The sequence below is a fragment of the Jaculus jaculus genome, chromosome 5 (genome assembly GCF_020740685.1).
Source record: "Jaculus jaculus isolate mJacJac1 chromosome 5, mJacJac1.mat.Y.cur, whole genome shotgun sequence".
NCBI classification, from domain to species: Eukaryota; Metazoa; Chordata; class Mammalia; order Rodentia; family Dipodidae; genus Jaculus; species Jaculus jaculus.
Window position 1 is genome coordinate 133,108,529 of NC_059106.1, and position 25,210 is coordinate 133,133,738.

At 38.9% G+C, this 25,210-nt stretch overlaps 1 protein-coding gene across 2 annotated transcripts in view; it reads right to left on the reverse strand.

The window, feature by feature from the left end:
- The window catches only part of LOC101606456 (LIM domain containing preferred translocation partner in lipoma), a 681,167-nt gene that overhangs the window by 320,639 nt on the left and 335,318 nt on the right, over positions 1 to 25,210 (reverse strand). For both annotated transcript variants that reach the window (XM_004654280.2, XM_045149850.1), the window contains exon 6: positions 17,203 to 17,325. In XM_004654280.2, the coding sequence (XP_004654337.1) occupies positions 17,203 to 17,325 (123 nt within the window). The remainder of the gene's footprint in view (positions 1 to 17,202; positions 17,326 to 25,210) is intronic.

The following is a 25,210-nucleotide window of genomic DNA, read 5'->3' on the forward strand; positions in this document are numbered from 1 at the left end:
TCCATTTAGATATCAATTCTCTCCTTTGCAAAAGAATGTAGCTTGCTTTTGGGGCTGGAGAGATGGCTTAGCGGTTAAGCGCTTGCCTGTGAAGCCTAAGGACCCCAGTTCGAGGCTCGGTTCCCCAGGTCCCACGTTAGCCAGATGGACAAGAGGGTGCACGCGTCTGGAGTTCGTTTGCAGAGGCTGGAAACCCTGGTGCGCCCATTCTCTCTCTCTCCCTCTGTCTTTCTCTCTGTGTCTGTCGCTCTCAAATAAATAAATAAAAAACGAACAAAAAGTAATATAAAAAATATTTAAAAAAAGAATGTAGCTTGCTTTTTAAAGTCAACCAAAGGCATATATATATGTGCATAAAAATCCTGGCTTACATGTAGGCAGTTAGTTCATTTTGAAATGACATGTATGCCAATATGGAACACACACACACACACACACACACACACACACACACACACGCCATGTAACCATACTAGGTCAAGTAGTATCAGGAAAAGAAAAAGAGACAAAGTAAAGGAAGAAGAAGATAAATTTTAGAGACTCTTTATAAAGCAGAACTTTATGATGATCATGTTATGCAAATGAAACATGATAGTTCTATAGGGGATTATTTTGTTTCTGCAAAAATAGCAATATATCAATTCATATGTCAGTTAAGTTTTTGACTTATGTCACTGAATTCAAGAAATTTATAATATTTTACACTGTTCATAAATAGCAATATAATGGCCCTCTTTAGAATATACACGCAAAAAAAGACGACATGATGTTTATTTCTTATGTCACTGCCATAACTAGAGAACAGGCATAATATTGAATTATAATTTGTGATAACTTCATTTTCTCAACAAAGTAAATTGCTTTTAAATGTCAGAAGACAATGCAGGAGGAAAAAAAAAAACAACACAGAAAATTTAGGTATATCAGTTCCCATTAGGTTGCCTCTACCAAATGATTTACTTGAGAAGCTTTTACTAGTGTAAAGGCGAGTTCATTATACAAAAATCATTGATCAGATGTGATTTTGTCATGTAATAGTTCTATGTCAACTCAAGATTGAATTTCTAGCATATTTCTAAAGTGTAGTTTCCTAGATTCAATGACAACTCCAATTTGTTTATTCAGTAAAACAATTAAATAATGTTTGTATTTGTGAGTTGGGCTTGTGCCAGGAGACACATGATATACTCAACAGAGAAAGGAATAATTATGTTCAAATGTTGAAACATGACAAACTATGGTTTTATATCTGAAATTAATATATCCATCCAAAGAAAATGTTTGATGTGGTCATTTTCCTGATAACTTTCCTATAGTGTGAAAATAACTAGCAGTTAAACCCCAATGTGACATTTTGCACGGAGAGCCAACTAATTATTCACCATTCTAAATACTGCTATGTAAGGTTGGCTATTAAATATATCTCCTATCTTCTATCTATAGAAACCATCATTATCATCATTACAATTTCGTTTGTCTATAAACAACGTGAAAATGGGTGTAAAATGCACAAAGCAATGACCAGTGACTGTCGGTGATATGGCATTTTCCTCTTAAAAAACAGTAATAGTATGTATTCCTATGGCTAAGTCTAATCACCTTTAAAAAATACTAACAAAAAAAATCTAGACTTGAATTTTTTCCTTTCTTTTTGAATTAAAAAAGAAAGGGAAAGAAAAAACGGACCGTGGGGTTTCCAAGCAAGGGTACTACCAAAATAGATGTTTAAACAGTGGGAGAGGAAGAAAGAACTAGGGAAACCAGTCCTGACAGGAACACTCTTTAATTTTGCAAATGTGATGTGTGCTTCTGCATGGACACAGGGCTAATTATTTCCACTAAGATGCTGTTATAAAATAGAAACACTCAAGAGGCAGCTTTGTATGTTTCTTTTTAAACCAAGGCTGGATTGAGTGATTCACTGTAATGTAACAAAATCATTCTGAGCCAAGGACTCATCAAGGTCTAGCAAACAAATCACAGTAAAGGTTACTACCTCTGGGGCCAGAGCTGGGGGAGCATAGAAGGCACCCCATCTGTCTCTCAAGCATCCGGGCAATGAACATCCCCTGGTACCATCTGGAAGCTCCATGCTCAGCCCCAAACATCCCCCTCACTGCTATGAGTGAACACTCTTACACTAGGACATGTGAAATAGTCATTTTTTATTTTATTTTATTTAAGAGAGAGAGAGAGAGAATGAATGAATATGGGTGCACCAGGGCTTTCAGCCACTGCAAATGAACTTCAGATGACTGGGCCACCTTATGCATCTGGTTTATGTGGGTCCTGAGGAATTGAGCCAGAGTCCTTTGGCTTTGCAGGCAAACACCTGAACAGCTAAGCCATCTCTCCAGCCTAAAATGAACATTTTTGCGTAAACAGTTTGTAGGGTGCAATGCAGGTTTGATTTGATGGACTAAATTTCCATTCTGAAATTATTATATCTTGTGACCTTCACAATGTCTAATAGCTATTTGGTCACAATGGTCACATATGTCATAAACACAAACCATCATCCTTTAAAAAGAAAGAAGAGATTTAAATGTTACAGAGATGTAATTATACACAATGTAAAAATTAATTGACTGTCATCAAACCCATGGCATGCAGCTGAGTCAGCGAACCACTTGTCCACCCCCCACCTTGTTATTATTTAACTGCTGGGGTTTTTTGGCACATACAACATAATCAAAATAACACAGATCTTCTAAACACAGGCAATGAAAAATAAATAGGGCATTTTTTACATTTTATTTTACTACATTCAAGTTAGTATCTTCTACATAATGTTTCTATAATATTCCAGTTTTTACTGTAAATCTTAAAGAAAGCTATAGTGATAATGTAAACACAACTCAAACCCATGTCTCATCAAATAGTATGTGCCTAAAGTTCCCCAATTAAATATGGCAAGAGAAAAATGGCATACAAATGGTATACCTATTCTCTCTTCAACAGGATAATATCCTATTCCTCCCTCAGTTCTCAAGAAGACATACAAAAGTTGACACACACATATTCCAACCTTCCTACCTACACACATATATACATATCTAACATATAAATCATGTCTCATGTCTGCAGGCACTGGGTGTCTCATGACACATTTCGGTGTGTTGCAGCTTTTATCTCCCAATATGTTTGCACTGTAGTGAATAATAATACTAAAATTTTAGTTACTCATTAATATCCCCTGTAGCTGCTCATGGCTTTTGCAAGCTAGAACATGGAGCATGGGAGAATAGAAGATCGAGGCCACCACTGACTCCACCCTGATTAGCACATCCATACTCCACAGCCATGTGAATTCCTAATAAAATGTCTTCAATGCAATGTCTATACCCTTGAGAAAATTTCTCCGGTTGCCCCACAGACTAATGTTCTATGAATAAAACTTAGTGTTGGAGAGCTATACTTTAGTTCAGGTCCTTTCTATATGGCCATTCAACATTTAACTACTCAGTTCCCAAATAGGCTAAGAAGTTAAAATAATTTATATGTTTTAGTATCAAGGTGAAAATTTTCACTTATAAGTAAAAAAAGATCAACTCAAGCCTTCAAAACAATTTCTTCAAAGCAAAGTCCAGACACAAGTGAATAATCCCCAAAGAAAATGGGAAGAATTGTATAGGTTATTGTTATGATCTACCAACTTATACTTGAAGTCTCAAAACACCAGCATCATCTTACAATAATACATACCTTTTCAAATGCAGCACTGAAATGAATCCCACTTGTCAGTGGGGACTTTTTCCTTCAGTGAATTTCTTTCTGTAGAAGTTACCCATGGAAATGAGAGACTGTGCTCTTTTGCTTACCAAACTTGAAAATACCAAGGTAGGCCCACAGAATCCTCATCTCAAATATTTCCAATTGTTTTCATATTAGTTGAAAAAGGGAAACTTTCTTTTCTTTATACCACTCCCATATGACGAATTTGTCATCAAATGCACACATTGGCCAATTCTCTGACACCAGGTGAATATTCTAAAGTTCCCACACACTGTGCAGACTTCAGAATTCAATTGCAAAGAGGTGAGCTGTCAGGTTACTTAGATCTCTGCCATGACTTGACTAGTACTGTAAATTAGGAATACTAGCAAATTATTAGTTTCCATTACTTGTTAGAATGGCTCAGGAACTTGAGGCAACACCTTCGTGCATTTACTAGTGTGTCATAAAGGCTGTTGTAAGGGATACAGATGTGCAGGTACATGAAGAACTGGACAGAGCTCAATGTTCTGGTGCAGTTAAGGAAATCGACCTAACAGACATGAGGACATGTTCCAACCTTGGAAACTACCTAAATCAGTCAGTCATCAAGGACATTGACACTCTTCATCACATAGGTAACATCTACTCAATCCATTCCTCAGAGGATAAAACAGAATTGGAAGTTCGGCATTCTCATCACATCTTGGACATCCTGGTGACTTCTATACAACTCACCAAGAGCCACCTCACTGTATTGAAAACCAATGCTACCAATGATGAAATTATACAGAGGTTAATAGCTCTGGGTTAAAGGGAAAATAATGCTAAAACAAAAGGAATTCCTCGGTTCTACCAACTTTATCACTTAGTAAGTTCTAAGGATCTTACAAACATGGAGAAACAGGGAGTGCTCTCTCCTTCCCTACTTCCTTTCTTTTTTTTTTTAAATCTCTTTATTTGTAAGTAATCAGACCAAGTATTTAATTTTTTTCTTTTGCTGAAGAAGTAATATAGATGTATTTACTCATATACACATAGATATTAATAAGAACAACAAAAAATTAATGAATAGAAACCTCTTTTTTTTTTTAAATGAACAAAAGAAAGGGAGGGGGAGACAGAGGCTGAATCCTGGGATAAGACTAAGACTGATTGTGGAGAACAAAATATTTCTTTACTCGAGGTACTAGAATAATATGACATACATTATTCTAAACTGAATTAAATAGAATGACCATGGGCTAGAGAGATTGCTTAGCAGTTAAGGCACTTGTCTTCAAAGCCAAAGGATCAAAGGTCTGTTCCCCAGGACCCACATAAGCCAGATACACAAGGTGGCGGTGGCACACACATCTAGAGCTCATTTGCAGTGGCTGAAGGCCCTGGCCCACCCCTTCTCTCTCTCTCTCTCTCTCTCTCTCTCTCGGAAAAAATGAAAATAAAATATTAAAAAGTAGAATGGCTTTGATCTTGGGAATTTTTCCCTTTATCATTATTTAATTAAAAAATAGTTTTGGGACTTCCAGTTAAGATAGCGGCGAAGGTACCACGCCAAAGCAGCCTAGGGGGCAAAAAAGACCAAAAAAACTCAGCAAAATACACACTTTTACTAAAAAGTGAGGTGTATAGGAAATTGAGGCGGCAGTGGAGAAGTAGAAGAGATCCAGAGCATCCAGAGCCTGCACAAGCGGGAAAAGCATCTCCAGCAGCTCGGCCAACTGCCACGGCCGTGGCGCACCAGAAAGCCGCCAGACTCGGCTCCAGCCACAGGAAAAGCCAGGTGCGGGCGCTTCCCCTCACACCGCGCTCTTCGCAACTCAGGAAACGTGAAGGGAGAGCGGCAGCGAGCAACGGAGGAGCAGACCGCGAGGAAGAAGAACGCGTGGAGCAGCGAGAGAACCAGAGCAGCTGCGGCTCCCTCCCCTCCCCCACCACCTGAGCCCAGCTCCAGCGAACACAGCAGCGGCCTGGGACCCGGCCACACCAACTTGGGCTGACAGCGGGACCCAAGCAGGAGCAGAGTTCGGCAGCAACATCAGCAGCTCCAGCACCGGTAACAGCGTCCCCAGCAGCAGCAGACCCAGGAGTGGCAGCAGCGGCAGACTTGGCAGCAGCAGCTTCAGGGGGAGCAGCGGCAGTGGACACAGCAGCGGCAGCTTCAGCAGCAGTGGTGGCTCCAGCAGTGACAAATACAGCAGCAGCAGAGGTGGGTCCAGCAGCAACACCTTCAGCAGCAGTGGCTACAGCCCAGCAGGGGCAGCATGAGCAGCAGCAGTTCCAGCAGCAGGGGAGCTGATCTGCAGGGCCACACTTGCCAGGCTCGGTTGGCCCCACAGGAAAAGCAAGTGCCCAGCTCCAGAAATCAGAACAGCAGCCCGACGACCCAGGCAGTAACTTGACTGAGACCAAAATCATCCAAGGTAACTGGGATTGCACCAGGGAAGGGTCTCACTTGGTTGCAAGCTGACTTGGATCCCTCAACAGACCAGAAATCTTAACCTTTTTGTTGATAGAGGATCTGGTCGTTATAATAACTACTCTTGCATACATACTTGGGGCTGTTTTTGATTGAATGTGTACAGTGTTTAGTTAAATTTTAGAATCTACCTGTATTTTATTCCACTTAGCCTGCTAGAATACTTCTATAGAAGGGAAACTCAACCCCTAAGAACATCTTTGTAGATACTCTGAGAGTCTTAAGAGCCACACCTAACACCTTAAGGTCCTACCCTGAAAATATATTACATCAAATCAATTGATACAGCTAAGAATACACAGCTATCTAGAAAATCCAAGCATTAACTTAATCCAAGATGCAAAAATATATACATTATAACACAAGAAACACTAAAAAGCAAGACAATATAAATCCACCTAAAAGTATTAATGCATCAGAAATGTCCTCCAGTGAGAAAGAGTTAGAGGAAATGCCTGAGAAAGAGTTCAAAAGAATGATTATAAATATGTTCAAAGAGGTCAAAGAACACATGAAAACAATCAAAGAAGAAATCAAAGAGGAAATCAAAGGAATCAAAGAAGATGCAGGACACCAATTTAATGAAATAAAGAAGGCAATACAAGACATCAATAAGGAAATATAAATAATAAAGAAAAACCAGTCAGAATTACTAGCAATGAAGAACACAGTTAATGAAATAAAAAACTCTGTAGAAAATCTCACCAGTAGGATGGATGAGGGAGAGGACAGAATATCTAAGCTAGAAGACCAGGTGGCAGACCTAATACAGTCCAACAAAGAGAAAGACAAACTTATAGAAAAGTATAAGTGGGAATTTCAAGATAAACGAGACACTATGAAAAGATCCAATATAAGAATTCAGGGCATAGTAGAAGGAGAAGAACTCCAATCCAAAGGCATAGTAGGCATCTGCAACAAAATCATAGAAGAATATTTCCCCCAAATTGGGAAAGAGGTGCCAATACAGATACAGGAAGCCTTTAGAACCCCAGCCAGACAAAATCCAGAAAGAACCTCTCCTCGCCATATTATAATCAAACTTCCAAACACACACACCAAAGAAAAAATATTGAAAGCAGTTAGAGAGAAAAATCAAGTTACCTACAAAAGCAAGCCCATCAGGATTACAGCAGATTATTCAACACAAACTTTTAAAGTCAAAAGGGCTTGGAGTGATATATTCCAAGTTCTGAAAGATAACAACTGTCAACCAAGGTTACTTTATCCTGCAAAGTTATCCATTCTAATAGATGGAGAAATAAAGACATTCCATGACAAAAGCAGGTTAAAGGAGTATTTGAAGACAAAACCAGCTCTACAGAAAATACTTGATAGAATTCTCCATGCTGAAGAAAAGGAAAAGCACACATATAAGGAACCTAGAAAAAACATGCAATACTCAAATACTAGTTAACAGAAGAGAGTACAGGTAGAACCAGAAACACACACACACACACAAATGGCAAACATAAATAAACACCTTTCAATAATATCTCTTAATATCAACAGCCTCAATGCCCCAATGAAAAGACATAGATTTGCAGACTGGGTTAAAAAGCAGGATCCTACAATTTGTTGTCTCCAAGAAACTCACCTTTCTACAAAGGATAGACATTATCTTAGGGTGAAAGTTTGGGAGACAGTGTTTCAAGCAAATGGGCCTGGAAAACAAGAAGGGGTTGCTATCCTAATATCAGACAGGGTAGACTTTAGTCTGACGTTAGTCAAGAAAGATAAGGAAGGTCACTTTATATTGATTAAGGGCACACTCCAACAGGAGGACATTACAATCCTAAACATATATGCACCTAACATGGGGGCTCCCAAATTCGTCAAACAAACACTATTAGAACTAAGGTCACAGATAACACCAAACACAGTGGTGGTGGGTGACTTTAACACCCCACTCTCATCAATTGACAGGTCATCCCAGGTAAAAATAAACAGAGAGGCATCTGGAATAAATGAGGTCATAGAAGGAATGGACTTAACAGATATATACAGGACATTTCATCCAATGGCTGCAGAATATACATTCTTTTCAGCAGCACATGGAACATTCTCTAAAATAGACCATATATTAGGACACAAAGCAAATCTTAACAAATTCAGGAAAATTGAAATAATTCCTTGCATTCTATCTGACCACAATGGAATTAAACTACAAATCAGTAGCAAGAAAGGCTATAGAGCATACACAAAATCATGGAAACTAAACAATACACTACTAAATGATGAGTGGGTCAATGAAGAAATCAAAAAGGAAATCAAAAAATTTATAGAGTCAAATGATAATGAGAACACAACATACCAAAATCTCTGGGACACAATGCAGGCAGTTCTAAGAGGTAAATTTATAGGCTTAAGTGCCTATATTAAGAAATTAGAAAGGTCGCAAGTAAACGACCTAATGCTTCGCCTTAAAGCCTTGGAAAAAGAAGAACAAGGCAAACCAAAAATCAGTAGACGGGAAGAAATAATAAAGATTAGGGCAGAAATTAGTGAAATAGAAACAAAAAGAAGAATCCAAAGAATTAATGAAACAAAGAGTTGGTTCTTTGAAAGGATAAACAAGATTGATAAACCCTTAGCAAGTCTGACCAAAAGAAAGAGAGAAGAGACACAAATTAATAAAATCAGAGATGAACAAGATAACATCACAACAGATTCCAGAGAAATTCAAAAATTCATAGGGACATACTATAAAAGCATATATTCCACAAAGTATGAAAATCTGAAAGAAATGGATGATTTCCTTGATCTATATGACCTACCTAAATTAAATCAAAGTGAGATTAATCACTTAAATAGACCGATAACAAACATGGAGATCCGAACAGTTATCAATAATCTCCCAACTAAAAAAAGCCCAGGCCCAGATGGATTCACTGCTGAATTTTACCAGACTTTTAAGGAAAAGCTAACACCATTGCTTCTTAAGCTTTTCCAGGAAATAGAAAAAGAAGGAATTCTACCAAACTCCTTCTATGAGGCCAGCATCACCCTGATACCAAAACCAGGCAAAGATAGAACAAAAAAAAGAAAATTACAGACCAATCTCCCTCATGAACATAGATGTAAAAATTCTCAACAAAATATTGGCAAACAGAATACAAGAGTATATCAAAAAGATCATTCACCCTGACCAAGTAGGCTTTATCCCAGAGATGCAGGGATTGTTCAACATACGCAAATCTATAAACGTAATACATTACATAAACGGGTTGAAGGAAAAAAATCACATGATCATCTCATTGGACGCAGAGAAAGCATTTGACAAAATCCAACATCCCTTCATGATAAAAGTCCTACAGAGACTGGGAATAGAAGGAACATATCTCAATATAATAAAGGCTATTTATGACAAGCCTACAGCCAACATATTACTAAATGGGGAAAAACTGGAAGCTTTTCCACTAAAATCAGGAACAAGACAAGTGTGTCCACTGTCCCCACTTTTATTTACTATAGTTTTGGAAGTCTTAGCCATAGCAATAAGGCAAGAGACATACATAAAAGGGATACAAATTGGAAAGGAAGAAATCAAGTTATCATTATTTGCAGATGACATGATTCTATACATAAGGGACCCTAAAGACTCTACTAGCAAGCTGTTAGAGCTGATCAAAACCTACCGCAATGTAGCAGGATACAAAATAAATACACAGAAATCAGTAGCCTTCATATATGCTAACAACAAACACACAGAGGATGAAATCAGAGAATCACTCCCATTCACAATTGCATCAAAAAAAATAAAGTACCTTGGAATAAACCTAACCAAGGAAGTAAAGAATCTATACAATGAGAACTTTAAAACACTCAAGTGAGAAATTGCAGAAGACACTAGAAAGTGGAGAAACATCCCTTGTTCCTGGATTGGAAGAATCAATATTGTGAAAATGGCAATCTTACCTAAAGCAATCTACACATTTAATGCAATCCCTATCAAAATTCCAAAGGCTTTCTTCATGGAAATAGAAAAAACAATCCAAAAATTCATTTGGAATCACAAAAAACCTCGAATATCTAAAATAATACTGAGCAACCAAAAAGAGGCTGGTGGTATCACCATACCTGATTTTAACCTATACTACAGAGCCATAGTAACAAAAACAGCATGGTACTGGCACAAAAACAGACATGTAGATCAGTGGAACAGAATAGAGGACCCAGATGTAAGCCCAAGTAGCTATAGCCACCTGATATTCGATAAAAATGCCAAAAATACTCATTGGAGAAGAGACAGCCTCTTCAGCAAATGGTGTTTTGAAAACTGGATATATATCTGCAGAAGGATGAAAATAGATTCTTCTCTCTCGCCATGCCCAAGAATTAAGTCCAAATAGATTAAAGACCTTAACATCAGACCGGAAACTCTGAAACTGCTAGAGGAAAAAGTAGGGGAAACCCTTCAACATATTGGTCTTGGCAAGGACTTTCTGAATACAACCCCAATTGCTCAGGCAATAAAACCACAGATTAACCACTGGGACCTAATGAAATTACAAAGATTTTGCACCGCAAAGGACACAGTGAAAAAAGCAAAGAGGCAACCTACAGAATGGGAAAAAATCTTCGCCAGCTATATATCTGATAGAGGTTTAATATCTAGGATATACAAAGAACTCAAAAAGTTAAATAATAAGGAATCAAACAAGCCAATCAAAAAATGGGCTAAGGAGCTAAATAGAGAGTTCTCAAAGGAAGAAATACGAATGGCATATAAGCACCTAAAAAAATGTTCTACGTCACTAGTCATCAGGGAAATGCAGATTAAAACTACATTGAGATTCCATCTCACTCCTGTCAGATTGGCCACCATCATGAAAACAAATGATCATAAATGTTGGCGGGGATGTGGAAAAAAAGGAACCCTTCTGCACTGCTGGTGGGAATGCAATCTGGTCCAGCCATTGTGGAAAACAGTGTGGAGGTTCCTAAAGCAGCTAGAGATTGATCTACCATATGACCCAGCTATAGCACTCCTAGGCATATATCCAAAGGACTCATCTCATTTCCTTAGAAGTACATGCTCAACCATGTTTATTGCTGCTCAATTTATAATAGCTGGGAAATGGAACCAGCCTAGATGTCCCTCAACAGATGAGTGGATAATGAAGATGTGGAACATTTATACAATGGAGTTCTACTCAGCAGTAAAGAAAAATGAAGTTATAAAATTTGCAGAAAAATGGATGGACCTGGAAAGTATTATACTAAGTGAGGTAACCCAGGCCCAGAAAGCCAAGTGCCACATGTTCTCTCTCATATGTGGATCCTAGCTACAGATGACTGGGCTTCTGTGTGAGAATGAAAATACTTAGTAGCAGAGGCCAGTACGTTAAAAAGGAGACATAAAGGGTAGAGAAAGGAAGAGAAGAGGATACTTAATAGGTTGATATTGTACATATGTAATTACAATGAATGTAATGGGGAGGTAATATGATGGAGAATGGAATTTCAAATGGGAAAGTGTGGGGGTGGGGACAGAGGGAATTACCATGGGATATATTTTATAATCATGGAAGATGTTAATAAAAAAAATATAGTTTTGTATTCAGTAAATACAGTCAGTTTGGTACCATTATTAGGCTCATCCATGACCTACTGTTCCCCTTGGCCCCTCCTTGTTGAGGTATATGGATCGTGCATTGTGGAGTTAGCCCACAGTTATGGGTAAGATAAATGTCTCTGCATATCATGACCCAACATATGGCTCTGACATTCTTTCTGCCCCCTGTTCCACAAAATTTCCCTGAGCTACATTGGGTTCATTTTTGGTCTGGTTCAGTGATGAGATTTTGGGGGCCTCTGGGGCTCTGGCTCTCTGATTTGGTAGTAGTTGATTTTTCTCTGTGTTGATCTCCTTCCTCCTTGTGTTGGTATCTGGTTCATCAGGAAAAGCGCACTCTTTCTTGTTTCGCCAATTGTTCTTAAGTTCAGCCGGGGACTTTTTGAGGTACGATGGGGTGGCTCTCCTACTTCCTTTCTTTTCTCCCTGCCTTTATCCATTCTTCCTGTCAATCTTTCTCTCTCATGCCTTACTTTGTAATTATGCAGTATCACACAAGTTTAATAAAAATAGTGAAACTCTGTTTGACCTTTTCAAAAGTAACTTGATCAGGAAATTCTCAACTTTAGTAAAATATTGCTATGGCAAGAAAAACTATCCATCCAAGTGACTTAGATGTCACTTACAATCTGAACAAACTCATTGTGAACAAAAGACTGTCTTGTACTAAGCAGTAGAAGAGCAACACTATTGCTCTGTCTCCCTTAAGAGTAGAATAAAATTAATCTTAAGTCTACAATTGCCCTCATATTCTAAGAAAATAGCATTTCAGTGTGATGCCCTGTGTGGCTTTATTAGTGTACAGACAATAATTGTACTCAAAGAATGCCCAATCAATGGGATATAGATAATTCAAGGACAGGATACTGACATAAATTTTTTGCTTACTTTTAATTAAGAGAGAAACAGAGTCAGAAAGCATGTGTGTCATGGACTCTAGCTACTGTAAATGAACCCCAGTTGCATAAGATACCTTGTGCATCTGGCTTAAGTGGATACTAGGAAATGGAACCTGGTTTCTTAGGTTTTGCAGGCAAGTACCTTAACCACTAAGGAATTGCTCCAGCACCTTTCTGTTTACTCTTGAGGTATGTTTTTGCAATATCTGACCCTCTGTGATATTACCAAGACATGCTTTATAGAAAGTTCTAAAACTGGCAGGTACTTGGGAATACACTAACAGCAGTACTTAACTATGCCTGCTGGCACTCTGCTCTGGGGAGAATCTTTAAAAAAAAGTAAACTAATAAAACATTAGGTAAGCCTTCTTAAATAGTGGTATTTCTCAATCTGAAAAAAAAAAAAATTGACCTGCAAAATAAGCAATTGGCTCCATGATCAGTGAGGTTCAAAAAACCCTAATAATTATGTTCATCTTGGGTTTGAAGATAACTCATAACCATTTCTTGTCTTCTCGTTTCTGTTTTGCTAAAGCTATTGCAAAAGCATGTTGTTAAATGCTCAGAAAGAAGTTTAGCTACAAAACTCCATGTAGTATCACGAGTCTATTTATACATCTTTGGTAAAGTGTTATAAAGCTGTTACCCGATATCCACAGTAGCCTAAAACAATGTTGTTCTGGCCACTCAATTTCTACATTGTTACTATGAGAGCCTTGGGTCCTCAGGGCAACAAGAGTTTCTAGGTGTTAAGTACATTTAATTCATTCTCCTTTTTGTTCCACACACTTTATACTGCTATTAGATTAATTTGTTCCTCAAACAAGGCATGTCTCTTCAAAATTCCTGGACTTTCCCATTCCTGAATACATTGCCCCTTGAATTTGAAGTCCTTCCACAAATAGACACAGCCAGAGCATCACAATGGCATCCTGCTCTAAGAGGTCTACCCTGGCAATGAACCTCTGAACAATTTCAACATATACTGAGACAAAGCATAAACAGCACACAGAAGCCCTTTGTCTGTTTTGCTGTGCTTGATTTATGTGCATACCACTTCTATAAGATTAAGAATTCTCTGGACTAGAACAAGGCTATGTTGACAATACCCTTTATATTTCCAATATCTTAATCTAGGTTATGAAATAACCTAAATGAAAGAAAAATGTAGAATTAAGCCACATTCCCAATAAACCCAAGGATAAATAAGTAAACATAATATGAGGATGCAGAATGGGAGGTATTTCTCTAGAAAAATGGGGGAAAACCCTTCCATAAAATGTGTACTGTGAAGAGTTAAGATAGGTTTTGAGTGGTGATTTGATCAGAGCTATGTAGGCCCTCTTCCTGCAGAGACCTACCACGTATACATTTTCTTCTCCAAACCCACAAGTGAAAGCAGCCCTACCAAGGTGATTCACAGATTGGGGGGAATAGACAGCACATACCTGAAGATTGAGAAGTCAAAGAACTAGGAGCTTAGTTCAGGTACTCAGGTAACTAACCTGAAAACTGAGAATCACTTTAGCTCAAAAATAGAAACCATAGAGGTTGGATATAAACATTCTATAGTTCTAGCACTTCTGATGTGCCTTTTTAGTTACAACACATTGTCTAGGACAGACATCATGTTCTCTTGGCATGTATTTTAAATGTGTGATTATTGTCCTCACAGTATATAATTACATTAGCCAATAAGTGGTGTATATATATACATGTGTGTGTGTGTAACCTGATGTCTTTAATCTGGCGTTACAAATTTAAATAAAGCTCATGTCTAAAATCAAGGTCCAGTACTAGATATATGGTCAAAAAAGACAGGTTATTTTTCTGCTAAGTCTCACTTTCCCTGTCTGAGAAATAAGCTCAGCATCTGTGGTGGTTTGATTCAGGTGTCCCCCATAAACATAGGTGTTCTAAATGCCAGGTTCCTAGCTGATAGAGATTTGGGAATTAACGCCTCCTGGGGGCAGTATATTGTTAGGGGTGGGCTTATAGATATTTTATAGCCACTTTCCCCTTGTTAGTGTTTTGCCACACTCTTCTATTGCTATTGTACACCTTATTTTGGCCAGGGTTTGATGTTCACCCTCTGCTCATGCCATCGTTTTCCCCTGCCATCGTGGCATTTCTCCTTGAGTTTGTAAGCCAAAATAAAACCTTTTCCCCAAAAGCTGCTCTGAGTTGGGTGATTTCTACCGGCAAATGTGAACCTGACCTCAACAGCATCTGTATTCTGATTGGATATGCATATACCTTGCTCTAATGGGATTATATGGGAAAGTGATTCACAATTAGTAAACTGCTGTCCACACACTGGTGAATAGGAGTTTGTATGTAGAGTGAAACTGTTCAAACAATAGCATCACTGGTGAATAAACCCATTAAAATATAGTTTATGGGATGCATGTGTAGGCACAGCCCTAAGGAATGAAGGGTGCGTTGAGGAGAAATCTCACAGTGTAATTTTCCATATACACACAAATATACACACTCTTCAGTTATAAGCATTAAGGAGTAAAACACACAAAAAAAAATGTTTTAAAAAACCAACAAACAAGGACAAAGAAATATCTGAGATTGTTTTAAAAACCAATAAACAAGGACAGAGAAGTATCAAAGCACAATGTACCTGAGCCCTGGGGAAATCAGCAGCCTCACCATCTTCAGAAACAAGATATGGGCATTTATTTTCTTGGGTAGAATTGTCAAGCTGCTGAACATCAAATGTTATGAAGGAAGCATGTCTTGCTGGAGAATATTTCTAGACAATGGGCCCTTCTCTCTTCACTATTTCCAATTTGGTCTTTTTCCTTACGTTCCTGTTCTGGATGAATTTTAGATTTCTCTTTCTTGAGAACCTACTACAAAAGACAAGCTATAATCTTCATCTAGCACAGAAATGTTTCCACTTATCAGTAAGAAAGAATCCATCCCAAAGTTACTTGTAGCTTTCATTGGCTTTTGCAGCCAACTTGGATGCTTAGAGTTCTCCTGGGGCAATACTGAATCCTGGATTATGCGTCAGTCTGCCCCCTTCTTGTGTCTAACAGTAAAATCACATCCATTCTTCTATGTGAATTCACAAGTCAGTTTCTCATAAAGAACACATGCCAGGTAAATTCCAGCAGCATGGCACATGACTAGTGGAACAAAGCACATTTTAACTGCTTACAAGATTGGTTGAGCCAGGTGCAAAGAGATCTACAGAAGAGCTCATCTATGGTACATCTTATCCTGTGTCCCAATATAGCTGACTGCTCCATTATGTGTGTTGATGGGGTAATGTGATATATCTAAAGAAAAAAAAAAAAAACACTACAAAAGTTCACACACTTAAGTGGTGTGATGTTTGATAGCAAAGAAGCAGGACAGCTCCTTAGTTACCTAAAGGAACCACTGTTAATACAAGGACTGCTGCTCATATAGAGAAAATATAGAATAGAGTGGCACTCAGAGTGAGCTATGCCACCAGCTAGAGGAGCAAACAGCAAAGCAGTCAAACACAAGGCACGTTTGCATCTAGAGTTCAGATGCTTGTATTCTTGGAACCTGTGAGCTTTGAAATTCATTTGTCATGATCCCTTCAAGACTCAGTGAGGCAGGAGATGAACCCTAACTATGGAATATCAGCTCCCAAAATGCAGATAATAAACTACAACTTGGGGGAGAGCAAGTTCCATAAAAAGCAAAAGAAACTGTTAGCAATGCACCAATTTCACTTAAAACCACACAATCAGTGCTGTCACTAAATTCCAGTGAATTTAAGAAGAAATTGTTAAATTCAGAGTGCTGGTACCATTATAAACTATTCACAACTGTCAGAAAGAAGAGAGGAAAAGCCGGTCATTCTCTCCAGTGTTGGCATTTCACTGTTAGATATCTATGAAAACACAAAGGGGCATGTCCCTTTGACCACTTCTCACAACATAATACAAGTGGAAGCCACCTCAATACGCCACTCAAGGAATTACCCCACAAAAGACAGACACATGACTAAAACATCCTATATTCCTAGTGCTTGGGAAGTGAAGGATTAGAATTTTAAGGCCAGCATGGATTACATAATGCAATCTGCCTCAAATATAAAATATAGGGCCAGGAGTCATGGTGTACACGATGTTAAGCCCAGCAGTCGGGAGGCAGAGGCAGGAGGATCACTCTGAGTTTGAGACCAGCCTGAGACTACGTAGTGAGTTCCAGGTCAGCCTGTGATAAAGTGACACCCTGCCAAGAAAAACCAATAATAATAATAACAATAACAACAATAAATAAAATAAATTTTTAAAGGGGCAAATTAAGAAGATTTAGGGTCTTGAAAAAGAACTTGGAGGTAAAACTAAGATATCTTTGGCTGTCCAAGTGCTGGAAATCTCCATAGAAAGACATCTTTCATGGAAGCTGAAGCACAGTCATCACATGTAAATTTACTCAATGAGCCAATCCTTGACAGGCCTGGATTGACACTAGATACAGCTGCCTATGAAGGTGTGTAGCAGCTCCTCAGAGATAAACCCACGGGCAACACCAACCTGTGGGGGCCGAGGCTTGTAAGGGGAGCTGCACTCAAGGTCGGCTAGGATACTGGTCAAGGAGTCGATCTCTGCATCCAGGCTGGAACGCCTCTCCTCCAAGGTCTTGCCTCCAGGATTTCCCTATGGAAGAAAAAATGTGCACATTAAAGATAAATAAACTTCCATAGAAAAATGAGCACAAATTTCTCCTGTTTTGATTAGCCATTTTCCAAGATTTACTGCATGTTGCTTTTTTTTTTTAATCTTTCATCAAAGTCTTAATAAGGTAGGATGGAAGGGAAATAACACCTTTTGACAGATAAGGAAACTGAAAACATGAAATGTTTACTCACTCAAAAGTGTCTAAATATGTGTGTGTATACATACACACTCACACACACACACATGTATATACACACATACATACATGATATATAAATGTATGTAATATTTTGGAAAATATCCCCATCTCTTTTTAGGGGAAGAGCTAACTGGTGACTCTGTATCCAGGAATAATTACATAGTAAAAGGAGGTTTTACTGGAGCAGTAAAGGGGGAAAGAAGTAAAGTGTGAGACTCAAAAAAAAAAAAAAAACCAAAAACAAATCAGTATGCTAGCATGAGAGCCTGAAAGTGCGTAGACAACTGGGTCATTGACTTCAATGAAGCCTTTGGGAGGTGGAAGCTTTCTGGAAGAGGTGTGTCACTGGGAGTTGGGCTTTGGGATTTTACAGTCTAGTCACCCTTGCCACCCTTGCCAGTGTTAGCTAGTTCACTCTTGCTGCTTCCTCCCAGCTGATGTGCCTATATGGGTGCGCTGTTGTTTCTTCCTGCCATGCCCTACCTCCTATGATGAAACTTCCCCTCACAACTGCAAGCCAAGACAAACCCTTCATCCCATCAGTTGCTTCTGGTTGGGTAGGTAGGTTGGGTGCCATCACCTTGAGGGCGTGTGTAACAGGTGTGTGCATGAGAAGGAGGTCCAAGCAACGTATGTAAAACATCAAACAGAAAGAGGACGCATCAGGCTCTGGCCAGAGCGATACACAGAGAATGGATGATGAAGATGGGAGCTGTGCCCATCAGATATCAGCACTCCTGGTCTCTACACTCACAGTCAGTGAAAGGAGAGGAGAGAGTGACTGCACCACCATACAATATCCCCAAGAATGGTGAGCAAACCTGGAAAACTCAAGCTGTTTGCCTACAGTTCAAGGCAAGAAGATATAAGAAAAGGTAACCCAAGTGTTTGGAAACAGGGTAAAGTAAAAATAATGTATAAACAAACAAGGTGATAAATGATCCAGTACATACAATCCAAGAAAGCCAGGTATTTATCTTGAGCAATCACCTGCAGGAAAGAAAGAATGGGTACTTACTGTTATCTTTTCATTTTATTAGGCAAATACCAAGGCTACTATGTGCAAGAGTATAGAAAAAGCATTAGTGAGGAAATTAAAACATACACAGTACCAAAAAAAGGTATAGGGTTCCCTGACAAGCTAGCATTGAATCTTATAAACTTTAAGTGTGTCCTTTGAGTGAATAGGTGACTTGAAGCACAATGCATAATGACACTGCCAATTAAGACTACTGGTTCTATTTTTCTTAGTAAAAATCTTTAGCCAAAATCTTTGAGTCCTATAAGTTAATTAAATCTTGATGGGATCTATATATTGGTGGTCTGCAAATTCAGACAGCATGAGCTAATTCTTCAAGGAACTAAATCTACACCATTCATGTAGGTAATAGCAGCTGTCTACAGGGTTATCCATCAACCCATTTGGGCTAAATGTAGATAGCTGCTTGGTTTCCTAAGTCAAGGTGGAATCTTCTTTTTTTTTGTAGGGTCTTATTCTAGCCAAGGCTGACCTGGAATTCATCTTAGAGTGGACTGGAATTTATAGAGATCCACCTACCTCTGCCGGCCAAGCGCTGGAATTAAAGGTATGCACCACTAGGCCTGGTGGTATCCTCCTTTATTTTATTTATTTTTGTTCATTTTTATTTATTTGTTTGAAAGTGACAGAGAGAAAAAGAGGCAGATAGAGAGAGAGAATGGGCACGCCAGGGCCTCCATCCACTGCAAAGGAACTCCAGACACGTGCGCCCCCCCCCTTGTGCATCTGGCTAACGTGGGTCCTGGGGAATCGAGCCTCGAACTGGGGTCCTTAGGCTTCACAGGCAAGTGTTTAACCACTAAGCCATCTCTCCAGCCCCATCCTCCTTCTTAAGCTCTCTAAATATGTGTCTGTTATTACAGTATATAAATGTTGTACCTCATTATCTACATGAGGTACCTCATAGTTTCTCATTCTGGATTGTTATGACCCCCCCACACTGTGTTTCTCATCTTCTCAACCAATTTTGTTGACTTTTCTAATCACGATTACCAGCATCTAAACATTGTATGAACACCTGTCTGTGTATGGTTCTTCCCTCCCCCAGAATCATATTAATTTCCTGACAGAAAGGATGCTAGTTACTTGCTCCTCCCTACTAACCTAGAACTTTAGCTGAATTTTAGTGCACAAGTAGTTTTTCTTTTTTTTGAGTCATTAATGAATAATGAATTCATCAGGGTCCATCCAGTGACAATGTGATGTTACCTCCCCCCTTTTTTTTGGTAAAAACAACCTGAGGTACAGTAGGAAGCAGTGAGTACTACGGTCTAAAATGGAAGCCAAAATGAATTGGGCTACTGAAGAGTATATAGTTATATCAGGCTGGATAGTCCAGATGTCAGGCTTGGTCTGTGAAACTGGAATATTTCTGTTAACACCTTTCCTCCAGTCAAAACAAGAGAAGAATAGTGCAATAAATAGATTGTGTTTTTTTTCTCAGAACCCGAGTTTAGAGTCTGACTAAAAGTTTAGGGTCAATTAATCTTTGATAGATGAGTAGATACTTTCATTATGTTAACTTTTCTATCAGAGGAGAGCTCATCTTTTGCCCAAAGAACATTGATAAATTGGAAAACTAAAATTATAAATACAAATACTGCTATAATGTTTAAACTTCAGGTGAATGCTCTGAGTAATGGGTGTTAGCACTACAAGGAAAGGCAGTTCACTTGCTATGGAAGGTATTGAGAAGAGGTGAATGTACTTTTCTTAAATGCAGACCTAGAATGCTATCATAAACATGTGTATGACAAATGTATTATACACACACACACATGACATATACACATATACATACACACATACACACGCACACACTCATAGATGGCACAATAAATTGGCATCACAATATAATGGAATCTGGCTAAATTTTTCCCTGGGCCACAGTTTCTTCTTATATAAAATGAAGAGTACATCACATGCCCTACCTAAGCCAGAGGGGTGTTACAAGATTAGATAAGAAAATGGATGGGAACATACTTTGTAAATTGTCAAGTGCTATAATTATGATGATTTTCATAAATAGCATTAATTATAGCAACCAGTAACTATAAATTAATAGGTATAATATAGCTATTGTTAATTATTCTTCTGCTTGAGGTAAGCATCATTAAGTGTTCCCTTGGGGTACCAGCAGAGAGACAGGATATAATCAGGCCTTCAGCTTATATACTTTACTGTAGCAGAAAGTATACCAACTGCCTGTGCCCTAAGTCACTGAAATATCTAACCACAGAGACTGTAAAGTCATAGAATTATCCTGAGCTACACAATGAAACAAGTAATTATGGAGTCCAACCAGCCCATACTTGTAAGACATCAACTGGTTTCCAGTCTCCTTTTCTCTTTCCCTCCAAGGTGGAACTGCTCCCTATGTTTGGTTTCTCATATTAGGTTGATGCAATTTATAAGTTCCAGCCTAATCTTGTATGATTTTGCAGGACACATTCTGCCTGCTTCCCAACCTGACTTTTACCGTGTCAGTGTTGTATGTATACTTCAGTCACCATTATGAAAAGTAGCAGTCCTCATCTGTCCAAAATGTGTTTTCCTTTGTCTGCCTTGGTTATCATAACTGAACTTTCCACACCAAACATCTCTTGATGTACCATCCACTATCTTAATGTCATTGGATTTATAGACTCTTGATATTCAAAACGCAATCCTACAATCATCCAGTAGAATCCAATAACCTTACACACACACACATGAACACAGAAAAACAAACATACTACATGTACACAGACACCAAAATTAAAATTAAAAAAACGTGTTAGACTGAGTTTGTCAGCACCAAGGGCAACAGGATGTATCCCTTGGATGAGCCCTGCAGATAGAAGATCAGTATTCTTAGGATGCTGTTGTCTATCGGTTTACAGTTGCTATGGAGTTTTAACTACCCTCCCCCTGCCATGCTTGACCCAGTAGAGTTATAGTTAAAGAGAAGATCCAGGACTGAAAGGGAAGGCAAAGAAATGCTGGTGAAGACAGACGTCACCCAGTCATACTCACGCCAACATGGTCACTGTAGCAATGGCTAACATACAAAGAGGAAGAGAGCTGAGCTCAGAAGGCATCCAGTGATTTCACTCCCCATGAATGAACCATTCATAATATGCTATTTGCCACAAGGTATTTGTATTCAGTCCACAAATATGATATGTGATCAAAGCTTACAAAACCACATTTGGGATTTATTATGACATAGAAAAAAATCACAATTTTCAAAGCCACTAGCAGAATTATAGAGGAATGATTCCCTCACTGGAAGTATATGAGGAAAGAATATACAACAAAATGTTCAAATCAAAATATACAGCACATAAGAGAAATGCAAGCAGACAATTTCTATCTGTCTGAGATGTTCTGTATTTTAGTCACAATATTGCTGACCTTCTAGCTAAAGGTGATAGAAAAGGAATATCTATAGAAACATTAATTTACATGTACTGTTTCATTCTCTATTTTAATTTTCTTATTAAAAGTGAACAAAAATTGATACTATCATCCATGTATACAATGCATTTTGATCCTAATTCTTCCAATTTCTCTCAATATTTCCCCTCTTCCTCTCACTAAAACCTTTTTTTCTTATTATTAGATCTCCATTCTACTTTCATTACCTTTCTTACTTGTTTCCCCACCAAAGTAAATAAGTTACCTGCAGGACCATGTGTGGAAGGTGATGGAATGGAGAAAGAGTAACTCACTAGTAGCCACAAGACTGAAAGACATGACCCCCCCCCCCCAGAAATCATTGGTTGCCACAATTTACTCTGCTAGGTATGAGGGTCTCGTGGACCCTTCCCTCATGTTCATGCAAAGAGACTAATCCCTCTTGTACAGGAAACCTCATCTGCTTTGAGGCCATGTATATAGAGGACTTGTCTATGCAAAAGACACCATGTCAATGTAAAATTTATTTAAGTATTTAAATGATTGTCCTCTTCATGGATGGATAAAAGGTTCTCAGAAAACACAGGGTGTGAGTCAAAACTCCCAATGCCAGGGATGAGCTACTTTCTAAGGAGCTATGAGCCAGATAGGTCACAAAAGCCTGGTTAATAAAAAATATTAAAAAATAAAAATGAGTTGAAGTATAATAAACATTTTGAGGACACTTTTATATATTTTCCTAGTGTCAGAATATTTAAAAGAAGTTCAATGCTCATTTTCAGTCTGTTTCACATTGAAATGTTTTATGACCCCTCAAAATGTCAGCAAAATAGGAGACCAAGAAAAACTATCCATGCTCATGTCAAGTATCCCATGTTATGGAGTGAGAACTTTAAAAGAACAGAGTTGCCTCAGACATGGCTGTGAGTGAGGAACTCTTGTGAATGCCAGTAGCTAAGCACCTGTGAGTAAGGCATACAGATAAAAGGTGTTTGAGAACATGATTAGAAATAATTAAAACAAATAAAGTAAATAAAACACATGAAATATTAGAACTAGTGGGGGAATTACATAGCTATTTCAACATCTTCTTTCAAAAGTAATAAAATTCCCTTAAAGAGATGACTTACCTTGCCTGAGACAATAGTGCAATGGAGCCAAAATGAATTGGTTGGCACCACATATTAGGAAACATTCTTTTCAAAAAGAGCACACATCCCTTAGTCTAATGGATCATCTTAGAAATACATAAAAGCAATAGAAAAAGTATTTCCAGACTCTTCCAGACTATAAAAACATATAGAAGAGGAAGAAATACCCACAGCTAATTAATACAATTGCATTAAATGTGAAAATAAATCAATAAACTTAATAGAGTTCATTTTTTTCAGGCCAGTCCATAATGTAGTACCAACATCACAATTCCCAAGATGAGTGTATCTGAATGAGTTAGATCATGGGCTTTGGAGATAGCAAGAAGTTCTAGCACCTATGACAGTCCTGTGGTCCCGTGTTAAGATGAAAAGGAAATAGATATCAGAATGCTTGATATCCTCACAGCATTGTGACCTACAGATCTGTAACAAAGTTTCCTATTCCCACTCCTCCTATGAAATAATTGCAGTCAAATAAAAGAAGACTGTATAGTAGATCTCTAGTAATGTTGTAAGTGAGCTCATGTTGGAACATAATCAAATATTTAGACATGTTAGCTCAGAAACGTGATGACTGTTACCTTCCCAATGTAAACCCAAGACTCTGCAGTGAACAGGAAGATGTGCGTGTAACCAAGGGGAGGAAACGGGCATGAGCTCAGGCACTTCTCTTTATTTTTGCCAGAGTGCATAGGTGACCATGGACAACTCATTTCCCCTTTCTAAGGCTTTCACTGTTAAAAATGAGAGTTTTGAACTTGATATTTCTCTTATATTACTGGATACAAGGGACAATTCTTCTGGTTCCTTCACATAATCATCTGACATTATAAAGAACATGACGGTCTTCTTGTTTTATTGTTTGCTGACTTTATTCTTTTCACTTATAGTCACTTACCACAGCCAAATTGATTTGTTTCTAAGGAAGGGGAGGAGAGGGAGGGGAGGGGGGAGGGGAGGGGGAGTGGATGGGGCTGGAGAAAGGAAGGGTAGGGGAGGGAATGGAGAAATGAAAGGGAGGGCTGGGGAGGGGAAAGGAAGGGGAGGGGAGGGGATGGAGAAATGAAGGGGAGGGCTGGGGAGGGGAAAGGAAGAGGAGGGGAGGGGATGGAGAAATGAAGGGGAGGGCTGGGGAGGGGAAAGGAAGGGGAGGGGAGGGGATGGAGAAATGAAGGGGAGGGCTGGGGAGGGGAAAGGAAGGGGAAGGTCAGGGAGGGGCCACTCTGGTAGGAGAAAGAATTGAAATTCAAGATTCAAATGTTTCTCTTCAATGACCTTTCCCTTCACTTAAAATTAGGCTAAAAATGAAAAGGGAGAAAGGTTTTGGTTATAAGCACCAATAGAAGATTAGAAGAGGCTATTATAGCACCAGGAATTAAAGTTAAAGAGCCAAGCTCCAATAGTTTTCTTCTACTTCCCGAAGAAAGATAGATTTCTTAACTTTCCTATAAATACATGGTTAAATATTGAGAACACAAGGACATGAGAGGAGGGGGGGGGGAGGGGAGGGGAGGGGAGGGGAGAGAAGGAAGTACATGAGAGATCTAAGAAGTGAAGGAAGAAGAAGAGGGGAGGGAAAAGGGAGGGAAAAGGGAGGGAAAAGGGAGGGAAAGAGGGAAGAAAGAAGGATAAAAGGGAAGGGGAATGGGAAGGGAAGGGAGGGAGGGAGAGAGAAAATGGGGAAGCTGGGCAGGAGGAAGAGAAGAAAGGAGCGAGGGAGAAAAGAAAGGAGGAGGGAGGGAGGGGAGGAGAAGAGAGGGAAAGAAGTGAGGGGAGGGAAAGGAGTGAGGGGAGGGAAAGAAGTGAGGGAGTGAGGAGAGAGAGGAGGGAGGGAGCGAGGAGAGAGGGGAGGGAGGGAGGGAGGGAGGAAGGAGGGAGTGAGGGGAGGGAAGAAACAAAGAAGAGGAAAAGCGAAGGAGATAAGAAAAAACTATTGTGCTTTTTGCTCTACAAGGGGTTACAACTACCTTGAAGCACAGATCTCACTGCAGGTCATTATACATGCAGGTAAGCATATGAAGCACAAGGCAATAGGAAGGAGAGTAAACAGAGTTATGAATGAGGGCTGCAGGG